The sequence below is a fragment of the Chiloscyllium punctatum genome, chromosome 37 (assembly GCF_047496795.1).
Source record: "Chiloscyllium punctatum isolate Juve2018m chromosome 37, sChiPun1.3, whole genome shotgun sequence".
Taxonomy (NCBI): domain Eukaryota; kingdom Metazoa; phylum Chordata; class Chondrichthyes; order Orectolobiformes; family Hemiscylliidae; genus Chiloscyllium; species Chiloscyllium punctatum.
The window spans coordinates 68,989,707-69,015,444 of NC_092775.1; the positions used below are offsets into that span (position 1 = coordinate 68,989,707).

Sequence of the window (25,738 nt, forward strand, 5' to 3'; positions counted from 1 at the left end):
AACTGTGAGTTGTAATATGGTACATTGATCTCCAGGAGAGCACAATCAGTTAATTAAAGAGCAAATGCAACCTGAGGAATACAGTTTTACTGCCAGATTGTACTTACCGTGGTCTGTTAGTGGACATTGAATAAAATCTGACAAGTACACTTTTATGTTTTCCAGCTTATGAGATACTATATAATTTTTAATTGACTCATTTATATAACTTTATTCAAATGATCTGCAAGGATCAATACAGGGTCCTAGAAAGCTACAGCCATGCCAAATTTAATATTGAATTTCATCAATTAGGAATTCCTATCTTATGTAATCAGGGAATGTCAATAGTCTCGATAGACTTAGTAGCATAATCATTCATATGTTCAAATATTATGTACATGTCTTGTGCTGCTAATGGAAATGGAGAATTATTTACTCTGCTATTAATTACATTCTTTTCCAATTCTACACCAATATTTGCTTTGCTACATGTGCAAAGCAAAAAGAATCCTTTCTCTTCAAAGATTTATCAATTTTAACTTTTAAACAGATATCCAATCTTTAGAGTTTATTTATGCATATAAAATATAATTTTCCTGCTACTTCACAAGTGTACTCAGTTTATACTGTCACAACTGACAGGGAAGGAATAGGAGAAATTATCCCAACTCCCAGCCTGTCACAGCTGCTCCCACTGCTTGTTCATGAATAGTTTATACTACTTAAGCAACACAAATGTCTTTACTGGGTCCCAACACAGCTAATTCTGGTTTGATTCTGCTCATTTGATGTTCTTTCTATCTTGGAAGGATTCTGTCTGAAACTTAAAAAGAAATATGATAGATGTTAAATTTACATATGTGGAGAAATGTATAGGTTTCAATATGAACATTCTTAACTTTGCTGAGGAACTGCTTAGTCTACAAAGTAAAGACAATTGAAACTGGTGAGCAAATGAGTCAAAAGCTCAAGGAGGTTAGGAGAGTTAACTGTGATGAAGAGAATGTTCTCAGACATTTATTATAAAATAATCCACATATTTTATTATGCTTCCTCTCTATTGCTATCTTCAAATCCAAAATGCAAATTGTTAGGATGTAGCATGAGCAAAGGCAATTATGACGCATAAAAGATTGGAGATACAACTAGCACCAGATTAAGGAATAGCAGGGTGTTAGGCAATGCCAAACTATGAGAGAATGAAGTAAAAACTAAATTAGGTTAATAATACATGTATATAAACACTTGAAATGAAATAAATAATGTTGATACACTATATGTGCAAATAGCCACACAGTGATGTGATGTTGTAGCAATAACAGAGGTCTGGCTCAAAACAAAATGCAGTAACGGGTATTAAATGTCCTGGGTACATGGTGTACAGGAATGATAAGGATGGAAAATAAAGGAAAGGAGGGATGCCAGTAATAGTTAAGGAAAATAGTGCTGTAGGAAGAGGGTCGTCTAGAGAAGTCAAGCACACAACTTATTTGGTTAGAGTTAAAGCAAACAGTTGCTTCTCAGTACATATTGTATACCCTCAACTGGTTACAACATATGTAGAAGCAAATGTATGAGCAAGTTATAGCTGACTGCAGAAACTATGGAGTAGTGAAGGTTGGTTATCTTAATATACTATGGTTGTAGTAAAGGGGAAAGAAATCGGTAAGAGTTTTCTAAGAGTGTTTCAGTGAATTTTCTTGAGAGCCAATGAGATTTCCAGAGATTGACATGGGAAAGCCCATTCTTCTGGATGCTAATTGATGATTTACATGGTGTACATGACATAATTTCCAACTTTTCAGATGAAACAAAGCTTGATGCAAGGTTTGTGAAGGTTTGTAGCTCAGGTTGAGGTTTAGGGTGTAGGTTTGCTTGCTGAGCTGTAGGTTTGATATCCAGACAATTTGTTACCTGGCTAGGTAACATCATCAGTGGCAACCTCCAAGTAAAGCAAAGCTGTTATCTCCTGCTTTCTATTTATATGTTTGTCCTGGATGGGGTTCCTGGGGTTTGTGGTGATGTCATTTCCTGTTTGTTTTCTAAGGGGTTGATAGATGGCATCTAGATCTATGTGTTTGTTTAAGGCATGCCAGAGAATTCCTCGAGGCCTGGCATTCCAACACAACACAATAAACAAACACATAGATCTAGATGCCATCTATCAACCCCTCAGAAAACGAACAGGAAATGGCATCACCACAAACCCCAGGAACCCCACTAGCTGGCAAATTTAATGAGCAAGTATATGACTTAATGACTTTTGATCGAAAGAACAAGGAGTGATAAAATGAATTAATTGTACAAGTGTAAAAGTGATGAGGAACATAGATACCTGTGGGTATATGTGCATGAATCATTGAAAGTGGCTGGGCAGGTGAGAGAGCAATTAAAATGTCATAGAGGATCTTGGGCTTTACCAAATCATATAAAAGCAAGAAATAATAATTACATTTTATAACCATCAGTTTGACTTCATCTGGTGTGTTGTTTTGATTCTGGGCATTGTATTTTAGGAAGAATATAATAATTTTAAAGAAGAATCAGAAAAGATTTATAGGAATGGTTTCAATGATGGGAGACTTCAGCTTTGTGAATATAATTCAGCAGTTTGTGTGGTTATCCTTAGACAACGGGACGAGATTTGAGAAAACACACATATACAATCTGAGATAGATTAGATATAGAGAAATTCTTTCTTTTGGCAAAAATATAAATAATTATGGATACAAATTGAAGGTGCTTCGCAATAGAAGCATGAGCAAGAATCATTTTTATGAAACAATTAGTTATGAATGCACTCCCAGAGAGTGTAGTGATGGCGGGTTCATTGTGACTTTCAAATAGGAATTAGATAAGCACACGAAGAAAAAACATTTGTGCTTCTACATGGAAGGGTTCTCGAGTGGGACGAGCTGAGTTGCTGTTGCATAGAGCTGGCATGGACACAAATGGCAAAATGACACTGTAGCTATTTCATGATTCCATGTCAAATTCACAAACAGTCGTGCACAAAGTACTGAAAACGTGTAATTTGAAAATGTTAATGGAATATTTGGCTGGTGCCAATGATCCTTTAATATGAATGTATGACAGTGATATCTTGCCTATATTGAGTTTTGGTCACACTATCGTCTGGGGTATTGCATTCAGTTTTAGGTGCAGATATTCAGGAAAGTCACACTAACCTTGGAACTAGTAATATTTCTATTTGCAAGATGATAGCAAAGTGTGATAGCAAGTGTCATAAACTTGGTTTGTTAACTGTGGAATTATGAAAGTTGGAAAGTGGTCAAATTGAATTAACTCAATAAAATCTCAAATAATTTTATTTGGTTTATAGAGAGAAAGCATTGTGGAGGAATCCAGAATTATATGACACCATATTAAAATTAGAATTATGTTATTTGGAAGCAAGTCAGAGAATGCCATTTTATGCAAAGGGTGATAGAATATATTATTAAGCAACAGATTTTGGATGCTGGTCAATTTAAACTTTGAAGACCAAATTGATTAATGCTTTACTCAACAAAAATCTAAGAATATGAGATTGAGTTATAGATCAGCCATGATCTCATTAATTAGCTGATTAATGTTCAGATGTCCCTTTATTTCTAGTTGTCTTTAACTATTAATCTAGGAGATCAACAACCTCAGTAAAATATGACTGAATATTTCAGGCTTTAAAATTACATTTTGTCTTAGTTTTGTGGTGATCAAGTGTTGGCTGGGATATTTAGTTGTTGTTAGGGTTAACAGGTGAGTTAGAGACGTGACATAAATTGTCTTGGGTTTGGAATATGATCATGGATTTCAGCCAATGGCTCTCAATTATTAGTAGACTGCACCACAGTTATTTGAACAGTTGATATTGATATGCTAGATGAAAGGGACCAATGTATTGGGCATTCCCGGTGAGAGGTATAATGAGAACTACCACACGGCGGCGCAGTTGAGAATTAAATCCAGGGGTGTGATTGGAAGCAGCACTGAGCTGAGAAAGGGTGACATTTTCTTGTGGCTGGATGATTAGATCAATATTATTTTAAAACAACACCATTTAAACTTGCTTAAATTTTCCATCCAAGAAACAAACATAACTGCAGAGCAATGGGATGCATGTTCAGTCGCAACTGAACTTTCTACCCATTTATAGATTTTTTTTAAGATACCTTTCTAGTTCCCGAGCTTTCATTGCATAAAAGCGCTCGATTTTTGAAACAATCAGAACTTTTTTTCGCTGCTTAGAAGCAAGATGCATTCGCAATTTTTTTTATTATAAATTATGGACAGCTAAACTTGGATAATGAGCACATGTGTAGCAAACTGTGAGACATATCTGAATATAAAATATGGGGATAACGAGGTAATTTTAGGGTAGGCACTGCCTGTCTGTTCCATTCTTCGCCCTGTTCAGCTGACTGTTCCGTGCTTATGTCTTTTTCTTTCTTTATCGTGACGTCTTACTGGCAAAGATCATTTACATTCAGGCAGGATTTTTAACAAGGTAAAGCAGAGCGTTCATTTGCAGTACTCTTCCCAGGCTTTCAAAGTGCAGTCGGTGAGTGACACAAAACCGGAGGGACTGTCTCTGACACACAGATCAGACAAGGGAGCTCGGAACCTCGTGAGCAGGACCAGGAGTGAACCTCTGGAATAAATAGATCGCCTGAAAAACCCGTCCAGACGAACTGATATGGCAGCGTCAAATAATGTTTTGTTTGGCTGTGGTCTTCTCCATCAATAATTCACACCGGGATTTATAGATCAAGAAGGGTTTGTTTTTTTGTGTGTGTGTCACACATTCCGGGGAGAAAGGTTTGCAAGGGACGGGGGACTTTCAGGTGCAGTGCCATGTTTCATGGAGGGGGTTCTGCCGATTCGTACTGGGATAGCCAGGTGTAGAGCAGGTTAAGAGGAGCAGCTTTCGTTCGTCCAGCTGAAATCTAGGAAGAGGGAAAGGAGGAAGACACGAGAGTTCGGCTGGAGTGGAGAGAGAGGCAGGCTTGTTTCTGGTTGCTTGGTGTTGCTGCGAGGGCTCGTGTTGGCCGCAGTCGACAATGGTGCTGTCCATGGTGCTGACGGCGCTGGCTGGCCTGGCGCTGACCACGGTGCCGGTGCTGACACAGAATGACACGGAGCCCATCGTCCTGGAGGGGAAGTGCCTGGTGGTGTGCGACTCCAATCCGACGGGAGACTCCAAGGGCTCATCCTCCTCCTCCCCGCTTGGGATCTCGGTCCGCGCCGCTAACTCCAAGGTGGCTTTCTCCACTGTGAGGAGCACCAACCATGAGCCATCGGAGATGAGCAACAAAACTCGGATCATTTACTTTGATCAGGTAATCTCGGAGAATTGGAAACAAGAACAGCCAGTGGGAGATCTCACTTCCAAAGCCAGCGCTTATATCAAGGACTGGCTGAAAGATGGCCAGGTGTGAGTCAGTGTTAACCCTAACGTGGAAATGCAATGACATTGTTTTTAAAAATGGCTAAATGTTCAGTCAGTGTGTCACTCCACAAATCGATTTATTTGCGTGTCTATCTGAAACTAGGAGAAAGTGAGGACCGCAGATGCTGGAGATCAGAGCTGAAAAATGTGTTGCTGGAAAAGCGCAGCAGGTCAGGCAGCATCCAAGGAGCAGGAGAATCGACGTTCCTGAAGAAGGGGTTATGCCCGAAACGTTGATTCTCCTGCTCCTTGGATGCTGCCTGACCTATCTGAAACTAGACCCGTATTATAAAACAAAGAGGATTGACAGTGTAGAATGGTGCAACAAGTGTTAATGGGCAAAGAGGGAATCTCAGTTTAATGGAACTATCTTGTATTACTGACTCTAAATGTACTAGGATGTAGCAATAAACGTTTTGATGAAATGGCATTGGATTAATTCAGGATTAATTGTAAACGAGAAGAAAAGGAACAGATGCGTTCAGAATGTATAATTACATAATCATTGCCAATAAATAGGAGTGGATGCATAGCCTCTGGCTCTCAATAAAACTAAAAGAAGCTAAATATAAAATAATTCATTCAAACTGTACATTATCTGCGCTTTAACATTCATAGGATCCAGTAAGTGAGAGATATTACAGTCATGAACTCAGTTTGATAATGTCGCGCAGTTTCGATTTTAAAACTGCCCGTGAGGGATATATATTTCAGTAGATAAATAAAGTTGCTGGAGAGAAGCGGATTATGATTCAGGTTTCAGATAATAGGATCTTACTTCGGAAAAGTTAGCTCAATGTACATTTTCTAAAGTTGCATCGGGAATCACAGGCAAACATTGCGTTAATAGTTTCCCTCTCCTTAGTTAAAATGTCTCAGCGTTATTGTTATCGGATTGTGACACAGAATACGTGGCAACTACTAGAGGGGGAAACAAGCAGCCTCAATCAGATCAACTCCAATATTGCTTTCCCCACAGAAATTATAATTTAAAAAATCTCAACTTTTCTTGATTTATTTTCAGATAGTCGCCTTCTTCAGTGTGTTATTAAAAATAGCCAGTAGTTGTGATCTGTGACTTCCTTAGTATCACTCGACATGTCGGAATGTCGATTGACGAGAAATATATTGATCAGTTCAGCACACCTTAAAGTTGAATTAATACAGCTGCCATCTATACCAGCTGCCAGATTCACATGGAGTAATGATTGGAAAGAGGGCATTTATTTCTACATTTGGTCAGTTTGGATTCGCATCAGCTGCGTATGTAAATATATATATAATATATAATATCTCCTATGATTTGCCAATGTCTGTGAACGCAATGATTTCTCCTCCAGGCTGACAACACAGACTGATCAAATTATCCCCCTCTGTCTCTCTTTCTTTATTGCAGATCTTAGTAAATGTGGGCAATTGCTTTACCCTGGAGTCGGTCTTTGTTGCCCCAAGAAAAGGCATTTACAGTTTCAACTTTCATGTTATCAAAGTGTACCAGAGTCAAACTATTCAGGTTTGTATGTGAATGTTTATAGCTATTGAAATTCCCATTGCAGCAATGTGGTCAGTTAACCCTATCCAACGCTATCCAAATACAAACAGGATGATGTGTATGATGTGTAAACATGACAAGGGCTTTTACACATGGAAACTCAGGACTTTGTGCAGGTATTTTCTTGGGACAAATCTGCCACACAATCACTGAGAGATATGTCATCATTGCATTGTTTCTCTACATTGATTGTGATACCATTAGTGATGTAATTTAAAAAAAAAGAAATTAAATTTGTTACTTTCAACTCAAATAAAAAGAAATAACTTCAAAAGCCATAATTGACACTTTGCATTTGCTTTGAGAACTAACTCTTGCACTGGATAAGGAAACTGTGTCGAGATAAGCTAAAGGAAAATTCACTGCTCAGAGTATATCTGATTACAGATACAATGTGAGAGAGGAGACCCAGACCTCTCTTGCTATAGAAAATTTATAAGAAGCTTTTCAGTCAGCTGCAGTTCTTTTAACGTAATGGCTTCTACCCTGCAGCACTGTCTAACTCTAGCATTCAGTTCATCAGCTAACACTGATCTTAAGGCTGGACTTTACATATCTGTCAGTTTGAAATGCACCAAGTGAAGTATTCCATTGACGTTTGCAATGAGACTTATTCAAACCCTCCATTTGAAGTCTGTTTATTTATGACTTTTTTTTGGTAATATTTGATATGTATTGTGATCAGGAATATCATTGCTGTAGGGCAATTCACTTACTGTCATCATCAAATATTCAGGTATAGTTAGTGAATTTCATATCCATTTCTCTTGGATGAATCCCAAAAATATTAACAACATTTTCCCCTTTACCACAGCATAAATTAAGTTTCCATTTTACAGAGTCTACCAATTTAAAACCATTCATAACAGAATCTGAATTGTTTAGATCTTTGAAATCTAGATGGATGAAGTCATGTCTTCCAATAATATGGTAAAGCAAATAAGAAAGACAAAAGATATTGAAGTCAATGGTGTGAATAAATGGGATGGGAATTATCAGACTAGCAGAGTTTACAGTGTTGTAGAAGGCTAGGCTATTGGAGGATTTAAACAACATTGTTGTGTCCTTAAATGTTTTATCTTGTCTTACCGATGTTACTGTTCAATGCACACATTTGGAATTAACTTCAATAGCCTTTGTCAATGCCAAACACCCATCCACAAATAGCTGTTATGCTCTGCTAACAGATCAATTTTGGTTTCCCAAATGCATTTCCCTCCACAACAGTTTTTCGTTGGTGAATAAGGTCCATGCTATTCATGACCATATTGTGAATTACTATATTGCTAATCATTGTATAACCTACATATTTTACATTCTATGCAGTTTGACTTTGAATTGAATTTAAAAAAAACTAGAGAGGTATATATGTATGGCTCATTCAATCCTGTTAGGTTCCCATCAGAAGATGGGAAATGAGAGTTGTGCAACATCATTGAGAACTTTTAATTGTATTCAAATGTGTGTGATACATGTTTGCAATTCCAAGTCTTAGTTGATGCTAAAGCTTAGTTAAATGACCAAAGTTTTGATCACAAGTTTGATATCTCCTTGGTTTGGCATCAAAAACATTTTTATTGTTAAAGCTTTTCCAAACACACTATGTTCAAAGTGTCATGCAAATTCATGTTATTATTGTCAAACATAATAACCATGTTCCAGACCACAAGCTACTCATGGACAGTACCATAAGAAATATGATAATTGTTTAAAAGTTAGAAAGAAAACTCAATATTTCAGTCTTGAGAAATTGAAGCAGTTGAATGTCAACTTTTACAGTTCATGGAAATAACTAATAGTGAAGGTCACAACAAGATTGATAGGGAGCAGTGAAGAAAATTCAGCTAGACTGGTTTTGAAGTTTTAGTTTAGCATTGATGTCACAGGAATCATAATCAACCATAGCATGGGACATTACATGCTGCATTAACTCCATAACATCATCAGCAGCACCAGCAGAATGTTTTTATTATGTACAGATGTTGTCTCATTGTTATCTGTAAGTTGTTTTGATCTGTTGTCATCCGCACTTGCTTTCTTAAAGTAGCATTTTCTGATGCTCTCAGCTCTTTTGTAATTCTGAAATGGAAAGAGTAATATTGATCTGATTCTGACCCACAGCATAAAACATGCTTTGTGAAGGACAATTAAATCTTTTACTTTTTTCACTTTAAAATCTGGGCAATGTTAGACTTCATTTCAATTGCATTATATTTCACTTTGCTTTTCCAATGGTACATTGCTAAATTTTCTTATTTTTATTGACACTGTCCTCAGTTTGGGATATTCTTCCATTTCTTCTCAGTCAGTCATCCTATTTGTTTTTTTGTTCATCTCTCTTCATTTTCTCATAATTTCATTTCCTTGTGAATATCTTCATTCTTAGCAAATCTTCCCCTCCCTTTTCACATTCAGCACTTTCCTGATATTATTTCTGCTTCCTGTGTATGATGCACGACATCATCTGGTAATAATGTTACCTCTATTTCCTCAGTGCATTGCAGTTTTTCCTTCATTCTTGCTGAATTTTCTTCACTGCTTTTTCTGTCAATCTTAATGTGACCTACGCCATTGGCTACCTCACAGTGCAAGGGACCTGGGTTCAATTTGAGTTTTGGGAAATTGTCTGTGCGGAGTTTGCACCTTCTCCCTGTGTCTACGTGCGTTTCCTCTGGGTGCTCTGGTTTCCTTTCAAAGTCCAAAGATGTGCAGGTTTGGTGAATTGGCAATGGGAAATGCAAGGTTCAGGGATGGAGTAAGGAATGGGTCAGGCTAAGGTGCTCTTCTGAGGGTTGGTGTGGACTAGATGGATTGAATGGCTTGCTTCCACATTGTAGGGATTCTATGATTCTATGATTGACTGCATCACCATGAATCACAAAACAATTATGTTTCTCAGGACTACAAAACTAAGTTTTGCTTCTTTTTTTAAGCAATTCTCACATTTTCTGTGGCATTTTTCCCTGAGTAGCCTATGGTCTGGGACATGGTTGTCACCTTTGACAACAATAACATTAATTTGCATGACAGTTTTAATATAGAACTCTTGTAAAAGCTTTATCAATAAAAATGTTTTTGATGTCAAGCCAAAGAAATTATCAAACTTATGATTGAAAGCTTGGTCAATGAACTAAGTTTTAAGGATCAACTTAATTTGAGAAAAAGGAGTGAAAAGTGAAAAGTAGAAAGAGGGCATTCCAGAGCTGGGGGCCAAGATAGCTTAAACATGGCCACCAATGGCAAAGCAATTAAAATTGGAAATACACAACAGTCTGGATTTAACAAGTGCTGTGATGTACTAGACTTGAATGTCTGAAGAGGGTCGTAAAGTTAAGGAAGGGTGAGCTCATGAAGGGCTCTGACAAGGAGAAATGAGAAGGCATGGCTGTGATTATTAAGGGATGAGTTAGGATCTAAAGATGTGCAGCTTGGGTGAATTGGCCATTCTATTTTGTCCATTGTGTTCAGAGATATATATGTTAGATGCATTAGTTAGGGGAAATGTGCGGTAATAGGGTAGGGGAATGAGTCTGGGTGGATTACTCTTTGGAGGGTTGGTGTAGACTTGTTGGGCCAAATGGCCTGTTTCCATACAGTAGGGATTCTATGATTCTATGATATATTTGAGTGCATGTAGGAGAGACATGAATTATCAGTGGTGGTCAGCATCAGTCTGATGGTGGCTGGGAGTCTGGTAATAGTAAAGGGTTTGAATTCTTATGGTGGTGCAGGTGGTGTTGATGGAAGAGGAGTTTACAGATGATAGCATTGAGGTAGGGGGCATGTGGTGGTAAACTTTAATGTTTATATTGCTAGAATAAAGGCTATCATTGGGATGCAGCCTGTATGCCATAAAGGTTGAAATTGATGGACAACACAAATAATTGTGTTGCACAGAAATCATATATTATACTTCCTTGTATGGAGTGATATTCAGTTTTATGAGGAAAACCAGAAACAATTGATTGGGCTGGAAATGCAAGCAGCATACTGAGTAGATTCATCGTTTTTCCTCCAGGTTCCAATTGCCTTTCGTGACCTAATGCAATATCTTGTGAGGCAATAGTTGTACTCCTGCACCCAATGGTCTACAAATTGTTTTGAAGTCATTAAAATAGAAATAAAAGGGATCTAAAAATGAAATACAATATCTATTAAAATAAAGGCATGATCAGAATATTTTAAAATGACCACATTCCCTCCTGCAATTAAGAGGCAGTTGGATAGGTACATGAATAGGAAGGGTTTGGAGGGATATGGGCCGGGTGCTGGCAAGTGGGACTAGATTGGGTTGGGATATCTGGTCAGCATGGACGGGTTGGACCGAAGGGTCTGTTTCCATGCTGTACATCTCTATGACTCTAGGAGTGCCTACCCCTCTTTCCCCAACTCTGTTGAAATCAGAAGTGAGTAGACTGTGTAAATTTTCATTTTGAATTCCAACTGCTAACTTGATCCAAAGTTGCCCATTTTGTGAATGAAAAGTCATGTCAATCATCTCAATCTTCCTAATATTTACCTCATGAGTGACACGTTGGGAGCTGAAAGGTGGTTCATTGGTTATCAGTAGTTAGTGTCAGGGACCCAGGTTCAATTCCACCCTTCGGCGACTGTCTGTGTGGAGATTGCCCATTCTCTGTATGTTTGCTGCAGGTGCTGCAGTTTCCTTCTGCAGTCCAAAGATGTACAGGTTAGTTAATTTAGCCATGCTAAATTGCCCACAGTATCCAGGGATATGTGGGCCAGGTGGGTTACCCAAAGGAAATGCAGAGTTACAGGGATAGGATGGGTCTGGGTGGGATGCTCTGCAGAGGATCAGTGTGGACTCGATGTGCTGAATGGCCTGCTTCCACACAATGGAGATTCTATGCATTCTATGATCTGGGAAATGGTTGTGATGTTAATACATAGCCTGGAGATCACTGCTGTGAAGATTGGGAGAAATAGATAACAGACTGAGGATCTGGTATCTTGTCTTGTACATTTTCATCCAGTATAAATATGACAACAATCTTGATCCCACTCCTACTCCGCACCCATCCACTTTTGTAAAAAAATCAGCTGCTTACTTTATTTCTTTCCTTGCCTTATGGTAGTGACCATATTTTCAAAGTATATCATTGGCAACATAACACTTTGGGATAATGTGAAATATGAATCACAATGTATAAAAGTGGATCTTTTACTTTTCATTTTAATTTATTATTCAATCAATAAATATTGATGAATGAGTATGTTAAATGTATTTTTTGCAGATGATTACATTAATAAATATTTATGAAATGAAATTTAAAGATTGAAAGAAAATAAAGGCTCGAGAATCATATTCTAAAAAAAGAAATCAATTAATGGGATAAAATGGCAACTTTAGATGTCTTATTGATATGGGGAGATGTCAGGAATCCATGAGAGTTTGCTAAGGATCTCTGAGGCGCTTTGGGGAAAGTTAGAGTTAACATGTGGCACGATGATCCTGGAGGCTCAGTCTTAGAAAAGGTAAACTGCAAAAGACTTTCTATAAATGTATTGCAGAGAGGAACATCACTTAGTTGTAGTAGCCAAAATCCTTGGCGTTTTGTTTTGTAGAGACAACTGGACTGGGACTAAGAGTCACTCTGCGTTATTGCAAGCATGGAGAAAGAGGTGAAATTCCATGCTGACCAGCAACAAAAATAAATGTGTTGGGGAGAAATAATTTTCTGAGAAGGCATCCTTCTTTGTGTTGAATAGTATTTGGTCTTATAAGGAAAATAATGCTGAATTGGGTTGAGATGATTTGAGGAGCATATTCCAAGTAAATTCATCATATAAGCACTTGCCTTCAACTATCCTGACTCCCTTTATTTTGCCTTTCATTTCCTAACATGTTGATCCATGTATTGTCGGTTAATAATGGAGAAGACAATATTCTCAATTCTTGGATTACACCAGTAAGACCACATATTCACCAGGACTGCTTTGTATTCTGGATTCCTTCCAGGCCTGCTATTTGTTGTGCATATGGTCAGAATGATTTTTGCTTTAGATTGCTTGCAGTAATGCCCAGTAAATTTATCGTTATCTCTGGGAGACTTCATGGCTCCCAGAAGGGAATCTGAGAAGGCTAATGGTCCTAATGTTAGAACATGGGTGTGTTTTTTTTTTAATGTCCATGGCATATGGGCATGGCTGACCAGGCCAGTAATCATTGCTTATTCCTAATGACACCAGAGAAGCTGGTGGTAGGCTGCGTTCTTGAATTGCTGCAGTGCTTATAGGATAGCAACATCCAAAATACAGATAGGAAAGGTGTTACTGGAATTTAATCCAGTAACATTGATGAAATGCCGGTATGGTTCCACGTTAGCACCATGGGTGACTTGGAGGGAAAACTACTGTTGATGGTGTTCCCAATTGTCTGCTACCATTGTCTTTCCAGGTGATAAAAGTCATACATTTCTGTGCTGTGATAGCGTTGTCGAGTCATAGAGTCATTCAGCATGGAAGAAGACTCTTAAGTCCAACCAGTCCATTCTGAACACAATCCCAAACTAAACTAGTCCCACCTGCCTGCTTCTGGCCCATATCCCTCCAAACCTTTCCTATTCATGTATCTATCCAAATGTCTGGTAACTTGTTGTAATTGTACCCACATCCACCACTTCCTCAGGAAGTTCATTCCACACGCGAACCACCCTCTATGTGAAAGGAATTGCCTCCTATGTCTTTTTAAACCTCTCTTCTCTCACCTTAAAAAGTGCCACTTGCCTTGAAATCCCCCAACCTAAGGAAAAGACAGCTACCATTAACTCAATCTATACCTCTCATTATTTTATAAACTTCTATTAGATTGCATCTCAACCTTCTACATCCCACTGAAAAAGTCCCAGCCTATCCAGCCTTTTTTCATAATTCGAACCTTCCATACCCAGCAACATCCTAATAAATCTCTTCTGCACCCCCTCCTGCATAATAAAATCCTTCCTATAACTGGGTGACCAAAACTGGAGACAGTATTCCAGAATAGGCCTCATCAATGCTCTTAACATTGATGACTTAACCTTAACCTTAACATGACTTCCCAACAGCTATACTCAAATGGCTGAGAAATGAAAGCAAGTGTGCCAAACACTGTTTCAACCATCCTGTCTAGATATACGCAAACCTGAAAGAATTACATACCTGCATCCCTAGGTCCCTCTGTCGAAGGAGTTTAGGTGAGTTACGTTTAGATGGTACACAGTGATGCCATTGTGTATTTGTAGTGAACATTGAATATGCTGGATGAAATTTCAGTTACGTGCGTTGCTTTGTCCTGGATGATGTCAAGCATCTTGAGTGCTTTTAGAACTGAACTCACCCAGGCAAGTGTCGAATACTACATCTTATTCCTGCCTTGTGCCCTGTAGGCTTTGATGGATCACTCTGTGCAGAATTCTCAGCCTTAGACCTGCTCTTTTGTAACTATGTATATGGTTGGTCCAGTTCAGTGTTTGGACAAAGGTTACCAGCCAGAATGTTGATAGTGGGGGCAGTCAGTGTTGGCAATGCCATTGAATGTCAAGGGGAATTGGTTGGATTCTCTTTCATTGGACGTGGTCACCACCTGGCACTTGCAAGGCATTAATGTTATTTGCCATTTATTGGTCTAAGCTGAATGTGTAAAGGTTTTGCTGTATATTGATACAGATTGCATTAGTATCTGGAGAGACATGAAATATATCGGACACCATGCAATTATTAATTTATGTTCCCATTTCTGACCTGACAATAAAACGAAGGCCATTGATGAAGCAGCAGAAGATGGTTGGGCCCAGGGCACTATTCTAAGGAACTGCAGCAGAGATGTCCTGGGATTGAGTTAATTGACTTCCAGCAAGCTTTTTCTTTTGTTCTAGGTATGACTTCAAACAATGGAATGTTTTCCCCAATTCACATTCACTTCAGTTTTGCCAGGGATCCTTGATAAATATGTGTCAAATAGTTATAAATAGTTATAAATAGTTATTCCAGGATAACTCTTATCCTGATCTCACCTCACTTCCTGAGTTCAGATCTTTTGTTCATGTTTGGAACAAAGTGTAATGGAATTAGGAGCTGACTTACCCTAGCAAAATCTAAACTGGGCATCAGTGAGCAGATCATTGGTCAGTCACTGCCTGCTTGCTAGTGACTCCTTTCAACACTTTAGGGATGATTGAGAGTAGCCTCAGGGGTTAGGAATTGACCAGGTTGGGTTTGTTCTGCTTTTTATGGACAGGACACGGCTGGATAGTTTTGTACATTGCCAAGTAAATGGCATTGTTCTGGATACTAGCTGAGAACTGCTTGCCACAATGTAAATTCAGATGTGTCCCTTTAAGATCATAAAATATAATACTGTCATCTGAGGTCTAACAGGATTTACAAATTCTGAGGAAGGGTCACTTGACCCAAAATGTTAACTCTGATTTCTCTGTACATTTGCTGGCAGACCTATTGAGCTTTTCCAGCAATTTCTGTGTTTATTAAGGTTTATTACTATTTGATAGAAATGGACACGAATATTTATAGCTTTAACTTTGATCTGTACTTATACATTCCATGTTTTAAGAAGGGAAATCATTTGTTCTGTTGGATTTCTGTATGTGGTCCCAAATGGTCTAGAAAGTTGTTCCCATGCATTTACGTGAGGCCTTTAAATATCCTTAAGATGAATAGCTCAGTGCTGTGGAAAACAAAGAGTAGAAGAGAGAAAAATTAATGTGCCTTTGTTTAACAACAACTTTTTGGCTGACCTAATGAGACAGAAATAGAGAAAAAGCTATTTTAAAAAGTCAAAACTAATCAGAAGATCAGTGAGTGGACAGGTCTTCTTCACAGAGAAACACATAATTCAGAGAGGAAATAGCCTGTAAAATCAGACGTGCAGTTTAACAGTCTCTAAAACAGAAGCAAAGGAAACCTGAGTAGCTTGGAAGTTAGTGAGAGAAAATGATCCAGAAATAGAAGGCATTGGGTGTCAGAGAGGAAACATCCAACAAAGCTGTTGAATGTATTAGTTTAAGGAATTGACATGAAGGAGTGAATGAGCTGTGTTACCAGTTTGTTTTAGGGTTTCATGAAGAGACATTAAATAAATAAGATAGCATAGAGTGGTTCCAAATGATTGTTAGAAATAAATCACGACAGCATTGTCAACTGGGCAAGAATATTTCAACTGAAAACAGAATGACTGTTCACTGATGTTTCAGAATCTATAAGGTTGTGGTTGAGGAAAGAAGGGTTAATTTTTTATTGTTGATATATTACAGTTTTACATAATTTTTTAATAATGAAGATGTTTTGTGAATCAGTACTTTAACAACAAGTGGCAAACAAATTATGGTCATCAAGTCAGGTTTCACTCTTTGACCTTACTTGTTCAGTATTAGCAATAGCTGAGATCAAAACAACTAAAAATCTTAAGTTTGTTTTGCAATATAATGTGTAACATTTGAATGGTGTTAGCTGCACATTATATGCATGCCACCTCCAAAATGTCATTTGTGTCACTCTACTGGTGAAGGCAACCTGACAGAAATAGTTCAGGTGTCATTAAGATTTACAAGAATGGAGCCGTATTGATATTCTGAGCGCCAGTAAAGATGCCTGAACACACCGCCCAATTCGGGGGCTGGAACATTGTAGCAACAACGATGGAATACACTGGGGAAAGAAGACATGGGAAGGGTCCATTGCAGAAGAAAGGATGCAAATCTTCAGATTCTTAGAAGATGCGTTTTTATTGATGATCAATTCCATTCAAGGTCAATTGTTCAGATTGCTAAATTTCAGTGACTATGGTAGATCTCACACCACTACTTTTTTCAAAAGACTTCTAAGCATGTTCCAGGCAAACAATATTTCAGACAATTAAGTAGCCTTTATGGTAGCCAAGTGATCAAACACTTCTCTCTGTCTTTAACAAAATTATTCTTTAACATTGTGGATTTCTTTGTAAAATTAAATTCTATTTACTTGTGAAAGAGTCATGGAGTTATATGGCATAGAAACAGGCCCTTCGGTCTACCATTTCTTTGCTGACCAACAGACACCAAACCACACTAATCCCATTTACCTGCACTTGGTCCATAGCCTATATCCTGGCATTTTAAGTGCTCGTCCAGATGCTTCTTAAATATTGGGAGAGTTTTTGCCTTCACCACCCTCTCAAAAGCAGCATTCTCCATATTTCTATCACCATCTTGGCAGAAAAGTTATTTCTCAGATCTCCACTAAACCACCTACCCTTTACCATATACTAAGGCCACTAGTCTTATGCAAGTCTGCCATGAGGAGAAACATTCTCATGATCTACTCTGTCTATGCCTCTCAACATTTTGTATATCTCAAAATATGTCCCCCCTCAGCTTCCTCTGCTCCAGGGAAAACAAACTCAACCTATCCAGTCTCTCCTCATAACTGAGACTTCTTGTCCCAGGCAACATCCTGGTGAATCTCCTCTACCCTCTCTCCAATCCTTCTGATAGTATAGCAACCAGAATTTCACAAAGTATTCAGTCAGTAGCCTAGCTAATGTTGCATGACATTGTAACAAGGCTTCTTTGCTTCTATATTCAATACCCCAGCTGATGAAGGCAAGCATTCTGTACACCTTCTTCACCACCCTGCCTACCTATGCTGATACTTTCAGGTGACTATGGCATTGTACACCAACCTATTCCTGTGATTTATTTTTGTTAAATGCATGTAATTAAACAATTATTTATGACTTGTAACAAAAAATAAGCAAATTCAGTCCCCAAAATGCTGTTATAAATCTCAGAATTGCATTATAAAATTGCATTAAATGTCTTGAGGCACTTCTGAGCCCTAACGTTATTCTGTTATGGCATAAATACAATTATTGTTATATATCGACAACTTTATTCACACACCGTGAGTAAAATCATGGGATATCTATTAGTAGTTACAAAAGACTGAGTATATTCTGCTGAAATTCCCTCATCAGGCAAACCAATAAAATTTGGTGCTAACAAAGATCACTGCTTGGAAAATAATGGGCTTTCAGATTTTATCTTCCCATTCATTTAAATCAATAGATGGAGATCTAAGGCCCAGTCTGTAATCTCCCAAATATTGCTGGTTACTAATAATGCTCCTCACCAGAGACGTCTGTTTGGTAAATCTGCTCTCTGATGTACTTTTAGTTGACTTGAGTATTCCTTTAGTTTGACAGTTAAATTCCCAGTTGTCAAGTAAAAACCTTGACACCAACAATGTGGTATTTTGCATAATTTGAAAGTGATATTGCCTGAGAAATAGAAGTAAAGTACTGGGGATCTGAAATATAATAAATGCTAAAGAAACTCAACAGGTCTGGTAGCATCTGTGGAATGAGTAACAAAGTTAATGTTTTGAGCCCAGCTTCAGAGAAGAGTCATTTGGGACTCAAAATGTTAATCCTGATTCTCCCTTCACAACTGTGTCTGAATTGCTGTGTCTGACCAGTACTTTTTGCAAAGTTTGTGAAGATTTTGTAGCTCAGGTTGAGCTTTAGGGTGTAGGTTTGCTCGTTGAGCTGTAGGTTTGATATCCAGATGTTTCATTACCTGGCTAAGTAACATCATCAGTGGCGACCTCCAAGTGAAGCGAAGCTGTTGTCTCCTGCTTTCTATTTATATCTTTCTCCTGGATGGGGTTCCTGGGATTTGTAGTGATGTCATTTTCTATTCGTTTTCTGAGCGGTTGATAGATGGCATCTAGATCTATGTGTTTGTTTATGGCGTTGTGGGTGGAGTGCAAGACCTCTAAGAATTCTCTGGCATGTCTTTGCTTAGCCTGTCCCAGGATAGATGTGTTGTCCCAGTCGAAATGGTGGTTTTTTTCATCCGTGTGTAGGGCTACGAGGGAGAGAGGGTGTGTAGGGCTACCAACAATCAAACCAAAAATCTGGGTCCGCTATGTAGATGACACCTTTGTCATCACAAAAGGAAACAAGATAGAAGAGACATTTAACATCATCAGCAACACCCTCACAGGCATAAAGTTCACCAAGGAGGAAGAAACCGACAACAAACTCGCATTCCTAGACGGCACAGTCGAAAAAAAGGGCAATGGAGAACTACAAACCTGTGTATACAGAAAACCGACAAACACTGACCAAATACTTAACTCCACCAGCAACCATCCCAACATATACAAACAAAGCTGTATCAGAACACGATTCCAATGAGGCACCACACACTGCAGCACAGACGAACTTCAGAAAACAGAGGAAAACGTTTTCAAGAAGAACAAATACTCAAAAAATACAGTCCACAGATTCCTCAAGAACAAACCACAACAAGCAGACCAAACACAGCCAGAAACCCTAACCACCTTACCATACATCAAAGAAGTTTCAGAAGTGACAGCCAGACTACTGAGACCCCTCGGAATCCTAGTAGCACACAAACCCACCAACACTCTCAAACAAAAACTAACAAACTTAAAAGACCCAGTACAACCCATGGACAAAACCAACATCATCTACAAAATTCCATGCAAGGACTGCCACAAACACTACTTAGGACAAACAGGAAGAAAGTTAGCCACCAGGATACACGAACACCAGCTAGCCACAAAAAGACACGACCCTCTCTCCCTCGTAGCCCTACACATGGATGAAAAAAACCACCATTTCGACTGGGACATCACATCTATCCTGGGACAGGCTAAGCAAAGACATGCCAGAGAATTCCTAGAGGCCTGGCACTCCAACCACAACGCCATAAACAAACACATAGATCTAGATACCATCTATCAACCCCTCAGAAAACAAACAGGAAATGATATCACCACAAACCCCAGGAACCCCATCGAGGACAAACATATAAATAGAAAGCAGGAGACAACAGCTTCGCTTCACTTGGAGGTCACCACTGATGATGTTACCGAGCCAGGTAATGAAACGTCAGGATATCAAACCTACAGCTCAGCAAGCAAACCTACACCCTGACCAGTACTTTCTGACACAAGGAGGAAAAACCTGGCAAATTTCAAATTTATTGCTGTCTTTGAAGTGTATGCACCTTGTGTACACAGCTTCTGTCTTACAAGTCGTAAAATCCTGATAAAACCATTTTAATGAACATAATTATAATTGCATAAGATTAAATGGTTCTGTCCAATTATACTAAATATCCCGGTGGGAAAAGTTCCCAAGTAAGATTTCCAGCAATACTGAAATCATTTTTCACTGTAATTATTCATTCCAGTTCAGAACAATTGTCTTTGAAGTAACCTGTTTCTAAATTGTTCTTTAAGCAATCAAACTTAATACATTGTAAAGACAGTGATCACATTACAAATTGAAGCACTTTTGCTGTTCTATTATATGTGATCTATGCATGGCTCTAAATGCTTTTCTGTTTTGCATATTAACATAAGAAAGAAGGAGTATCATTGGTGTTGTTTTGATATATACTATCCAATGTCTTTATTTTACATATCACTTCCTGCAATGTAAGTGAGGACAGGCCAGTACTATGGTAAGGAAAAAATAATCTACTTATGTCCACATTGGAGCTTCTATTTTTAATATTTTAAACAAGGACAACTATTGCTTCTTTGAAAATATTGTTACAGTTTAGCTGTAACGGTTTGAAATTTCCAGTTTGTGGACTGACCCCTTTTAATTCCTTGAATGCTCTTCCTGCATCTTTGTGTGTACTACCTTTCTCTTTATTTAATTCAATCTTTTATTGATGATGATATTTGGTCCAGTGTCACAGTTTCTCCTGCACTTTGTTACAAAGCCACTAGAGATTCCCACACATCACTTTACTGATTGAATTTGCTTTTTTTCTGTAAGTTGGATTGTTGGTACATTGCAAATCCCCAATTAGCAGGTGGGAATTGAATCTCTGTCAATCTCTCATTGCATGAAGATAATTTTGTTAGATCTCCAGGGTACAGTATAACAAGAAATACCACAATCTTTAGTTTTCTTCCATTATTTGATTTGAGAAGGATTGGCTAGTGTCAATATTCAGGCTTCTGTGGTATCTGCTGCCTCATATGCTTTTGGAAGAAACTATAAGTTTCCCCTGTGGACTTTATGCTCATACTTGCATGACATATGGAAAAATGTTCTGCTTTGTGGATCACAGGTGCTGCTTCAAAGCATTTTATCAGGATTAAAGTCAGCTCCATTTATTGCATTAAAATGAATTAGTTTCAATCCACTATTTAATATAGTTCCTGTTGGAGTTGCACAAATTTATTTGAAAATCTGAATAGCAGGTTTCTGGTATGTTTAAAATTCATTCCATTTGAAGTTAGGTTTAAGGTTTTAAAACAACGGCCATCACATTGTCTCTGATAACGGGTGAGACTGTGTGAGGTAAGAAGTGATTTTTTTAAAATCCCAAAGTTGACACCAACTTCCTTCAAAACGACTGAAATAACTCCACAGAGGCTACCATCCTGTCACCAAGTCACCCATTATTTACACATGGAAAATTCTTGACTCTGGCACAGCCTCATTAGAGTCAGCACCCAGAGTGTCGGGATCTCAGATACTCCTCCCTTTGTCTGTCAGACCAAATTAACAGTCCAGTCAGGGAGCTCACATTCTGTGGTGTCTAGCTGGCTGACTTCATCACAATCACAGTCTGAGGACAGGAGCTAGTCTTTTTTTTCATTCGAGAGCCTTCTTGGGCGTTTTAGCAGTGGAACAGGTTCCTCCAACTCAGTGTCCAATATGGCCGCCATGTAGCGCACTGGAGCTCACCTCTTGCACCAGGACTGCCCAGGTAGAAATTCACTCTCTTCTTCTGCTGGCAAAGGCATCAATGCAGCTACACTCATTATATCCATCTCAAATTCAGAAGTCTTGAGAACACTTATTGGAGAGAGTTGTGGCTGCCTTTCTGACTGTTCCAAGGAGAAGGGCACATTTTGCTCCATCACTGTTCATGAGTTCTCAACTTTTATATAGTCCACATGCTTGTTCAGGACTGTTGCACCAACCCAAACTTTATACATCATTGGTCCTGACCATGCCCTTTACCCATGCAGGACCATTACTGTGATTCTTACACCAAACTTTGTCTCCTGTAGCAATATGTTTCTCTCACTTGATGGAGTCTTGAGTTCAACACTGATATTCCTGATACCATTACACCCTCCACCCCTAGGTCTGGGATGACAAGATTTAACCTGGTGCAGAGTCTTCTACCCATTAACAATTCTGCCAGTTGCATGATGGGTGGTCCGATAATCAAATAAGAATCAGGACAATTTGATATCTAATGAAGCTGCAGGCTGCTTCTTCAAGTCTGCCTTCAAAGTTTGGACTGCAGTTTCTGCCAGGCCATTGGATAACAGATGGAATGGAGCTGTCCTTATATTGAATCATATTCGAATTTCGGAAATAATCAGAGTCCCTGCTGATAAACGATGGTCTATTATCTGTGACCAAGACTTCCAGGAATCCATGTATTGAGAAAAGATGCATGCAGTTTTTCTATTATTGTTCCCATATTTAACAAATGAACTCCATGCATATCCAACCACGTTGAGAGGGCATCCACAATGACTAAGAACATTGAACCCGTGAAAGGAACTGCATAGTTGACGTGTAACCAAGTCCGAGGTTTTCCTGGCCATTCCCACAAATGCAGGGGAGTTGCTGGAGGTAGTTTTTGTCCTTTTTGGCGCTCTGGGCACTGCCTCACCAATATGGCTATGTCTGCATTCAAGCCTACCCACCAAACATAACTTCTTGCTAACAACTTCATTTTGGAAACCCCTAGATGACCCTGGTTGACTTCAGAAAGTATCTGACCATGACTTTGCTTGGGACAATCACTCTTGCTCCCCATAACAGTACGCCAACCTCTCCTATGATCTGGTCTCTCTGGGTCCAAGAAGGCTTTAATTCTGATTGTGATGGCCCTTCGGTTTCCCCAATCACCACCAGCTGTTTCAGTTTTGCCAGAGTCGAATCTTTCTCCAACCAAAATCCAATATTGCCAGCTGTAACGGGAAGTGTGTCCAGAAAATTCAAAACCATTCAGACTTTTCTAGTGGCAGTCCCACCGATGGTGTATCTGGCAGTGAGTAGTGGCTCAATGCTTCCGCATTTGTTACTTGGCCTCCCAGATGCGGTTCCAACTTATAATTATAGGCACTTAGTATTAGAGCCCATCGCTTGAATTCAATCGGAAGCCATGAGTGGCACTGCTTTGTTCTCTTTAAACAGACCTAGCAGGAGTTTGTGGTCTGTTGTAATTACAGAGTTTCACCCATTAAGGAATTAGTGAAACTTCCTGGCTCCAAATATGATCACCAATCCTTCTTTCTCTAATTGGGCATATTTACCCTCTGCATTAGCCAAAGTCCTGAATGCAAGGGCTATTGAACGTTTGTTTCCATTGGGCCACCATGAGCTAATACCACTCCGATGTTATATGAGGAGGCATCATATGCCAGTATCAACTTCGGATTGTAGTGTGCCAGCACCTTAGAGGATGATAGCTGTTCTTCACTTCCTATTATTTCCAAACATTTTCAAGGCTGACTCTGTTTTAGAAATTGATGCAAATGTGCTAGGATGGAGGCCAGGTTGTGTATGAACTCTCTATAATAATTTACCAGCAAAAGAAATAACCTAAGTTCCTGGACATACGTGGGAGTCAGGACACCTTGGATTGCCCTCACTTTATCTTTCAACAGGTGTGACCTGGTCTTGTTGACACTGTAGCCCAAGTAGGGCATTTAGGATGTCTGGATTATGCATGTATCCCTTCTTAGGTGTATGCCTAAGTTTTCTATTAGTCTTCTCTGATATTAGTACTTCATCTAAATGAATGATGACCTAAGGTATCTGTTACAAAATGTTCTCCATCATCCACTGAAACATTGAACAGGCTGATGATAACCCAAATGGCAGTCTCATATATTGTTATAAACTGATACAGGGATTAATTGTAGCATGAATACAGCATGTATCTGACAATCCTGAGCTCCATTCTCCTGCCTTTTCCCCTAATTCTTAATTCCCTCATTGACATGTCTATCTCAAACTTGAATATAATTAATGACACAGCTGTATAGTCCTCTTTGGTAAAGAATTTCACAGATTCACTATGCTATGAAACAGTAAATTCCTCTTCATTGCTGTTTTAAATGGGTGACCACTTGCTCTGAGATTATGCCATCTCATCCTAAACTCTCCCACAAGTGGTAACAAACTCTCAGTGTCTACCCTGTCAAGTCATCTACTATACTTATATGTTGCAATAGGTCACATATTATTCTTCTGAAGTCCAGTGAGTACAGACCCAACCTACTCACTCTCTCCTCATAAGAAGATATCTCCATACTCATTTCAACTTAATGAACCTGTCTAGACTCTTTCCAAAGCTAGCAAAACTTTCCTTAGATAAAGGAATTAAAACTGTTCACAGTATTCCAGGTGTAGCCTGACCAATCCCTTGTATTAGCTTAGCCAAGACTTCTCTACTTTTATAATCCATTCCCAGTGAAAGAAAGATCAACTTTCCAGTTTCTTTCCCTTTTAATTGCTGAACTAGTATGCTAACTTTTTCTGATTTACACATAAGGACTCCCAAATCCTTCTCTGTTATAGCTTTCTGCAATCTTTCCATATGTAAGTAATATTCAACTCCTCCAATCTTCCTGCCAAGGTTCATAACTTTATACTTTTCCATATTATATTTAATCTGCCAAGTTTTTGCTCACTCCCTTAAGCTGTTTATATCCCTCTGCAGACTCTGTGTGATTTTCACCACTTGCCTTCCCATATAATTTTGTATCATTTGCAGACTTGGCTGTAGTACAGTTATAGTCCCTCATCATGATTACTAATATACATTACAAATAACTATAGCCCCCTGACACACTCTGTTAGTTACAGGTTACCTTCCTGAAATGCCTCTAAATCCCAACTTTCTGCCTTCTATGAGTTAACTAATCCACTAGGTGTGTGAACATATGACCTCCAACATCATAGGTTCTTACTTTATTAAGTGGCCTTATGACTGGTACGTCAAGGAAAGCCTTTTGGAATTCCAAATATGTTATTTACTGGTTCCCCTTTATCTACTCTGCTAGTTACCTCAAAGAATTATAATATATTATTCAAGCATAATTTCCCCTTCCTTTTAGCCATGCTGACTGTTTTGCATGAATGGCCAGGACTTTATGAAGCCCAAGGAGCTAAGTGGGATGCGGGGCGAGGCTGTAAAATTCAATAAAATGATAGAGGTGCTCTGCTCAATAGGCAAAAGTGAGGACTGCAGATGCTGGAAACCAGAGTTTAGATCAAAGTGGCACTGGAAAAACACAGCAGGTCAGGCAGCATCCGAGGAACAGGAAAATCGATGTTTCGGGCAAAAACCATTCATCGTCGATTTTCCTGCTCCCCAATGCTCTCCCTATTGCCTTTCTGCTGAGGCTGGCATTGTGAATGGTGGGATATATAATGAATGGCCTATCCTTAGGCCAATTGAGGCTTTTGAGGGGCCAATAAAGGGTTAGTTCTGTGCCTCATTCTTCATTTGCTGGACAACCTCCTCCAGTTTTTGCTTTGAAGTGAGGATGATGTTCAGTACGGTTCCTGTAAATGTGTGGCTGATTGTTAAGATGAATCATTGCCCATGTTGCTAATAACATAAGATACCTTGTCTTCAAAGGGGCCACACTATTATTTAATTGTGTTAGATACAGCAATCCTGGAAGAGCTTCTCCCTGGTCTCGAAAGTGATCTCAAAATTCCTACATGA

The 25,738-nt window shown here is 38.8% G+C and overlaps 1 protein-coding gene across 1 annotated transcript in view; it reads left to right on the forward strand.

Moving 5' to 3' along the window:
* Window positions 1–4,399: 4,399 nt before the first annotated feature.
* Window positions 4,400–25,738, forward strand: part of cbln4 (cerebellin 4 precursor) — a 147,754-nt gene continuing 126,415 nt past the window's right edge. The window contains exons 1-2 of the mRNA XM_072556984.1: window positions 4,400–5,321; window positions 6,828–6,944. Of these exons, the coding sequence (XP_072413085.1) occupies window positions 5,043–5,321; window positions 6,828–6,944 (396 nt within the window). The 5' untranslated portion in view covers window positions 4,400–5,042. The remainder of the gene's footprint in view (window positions 5,322–6,827; window positions 6,945–25,738) is intronic.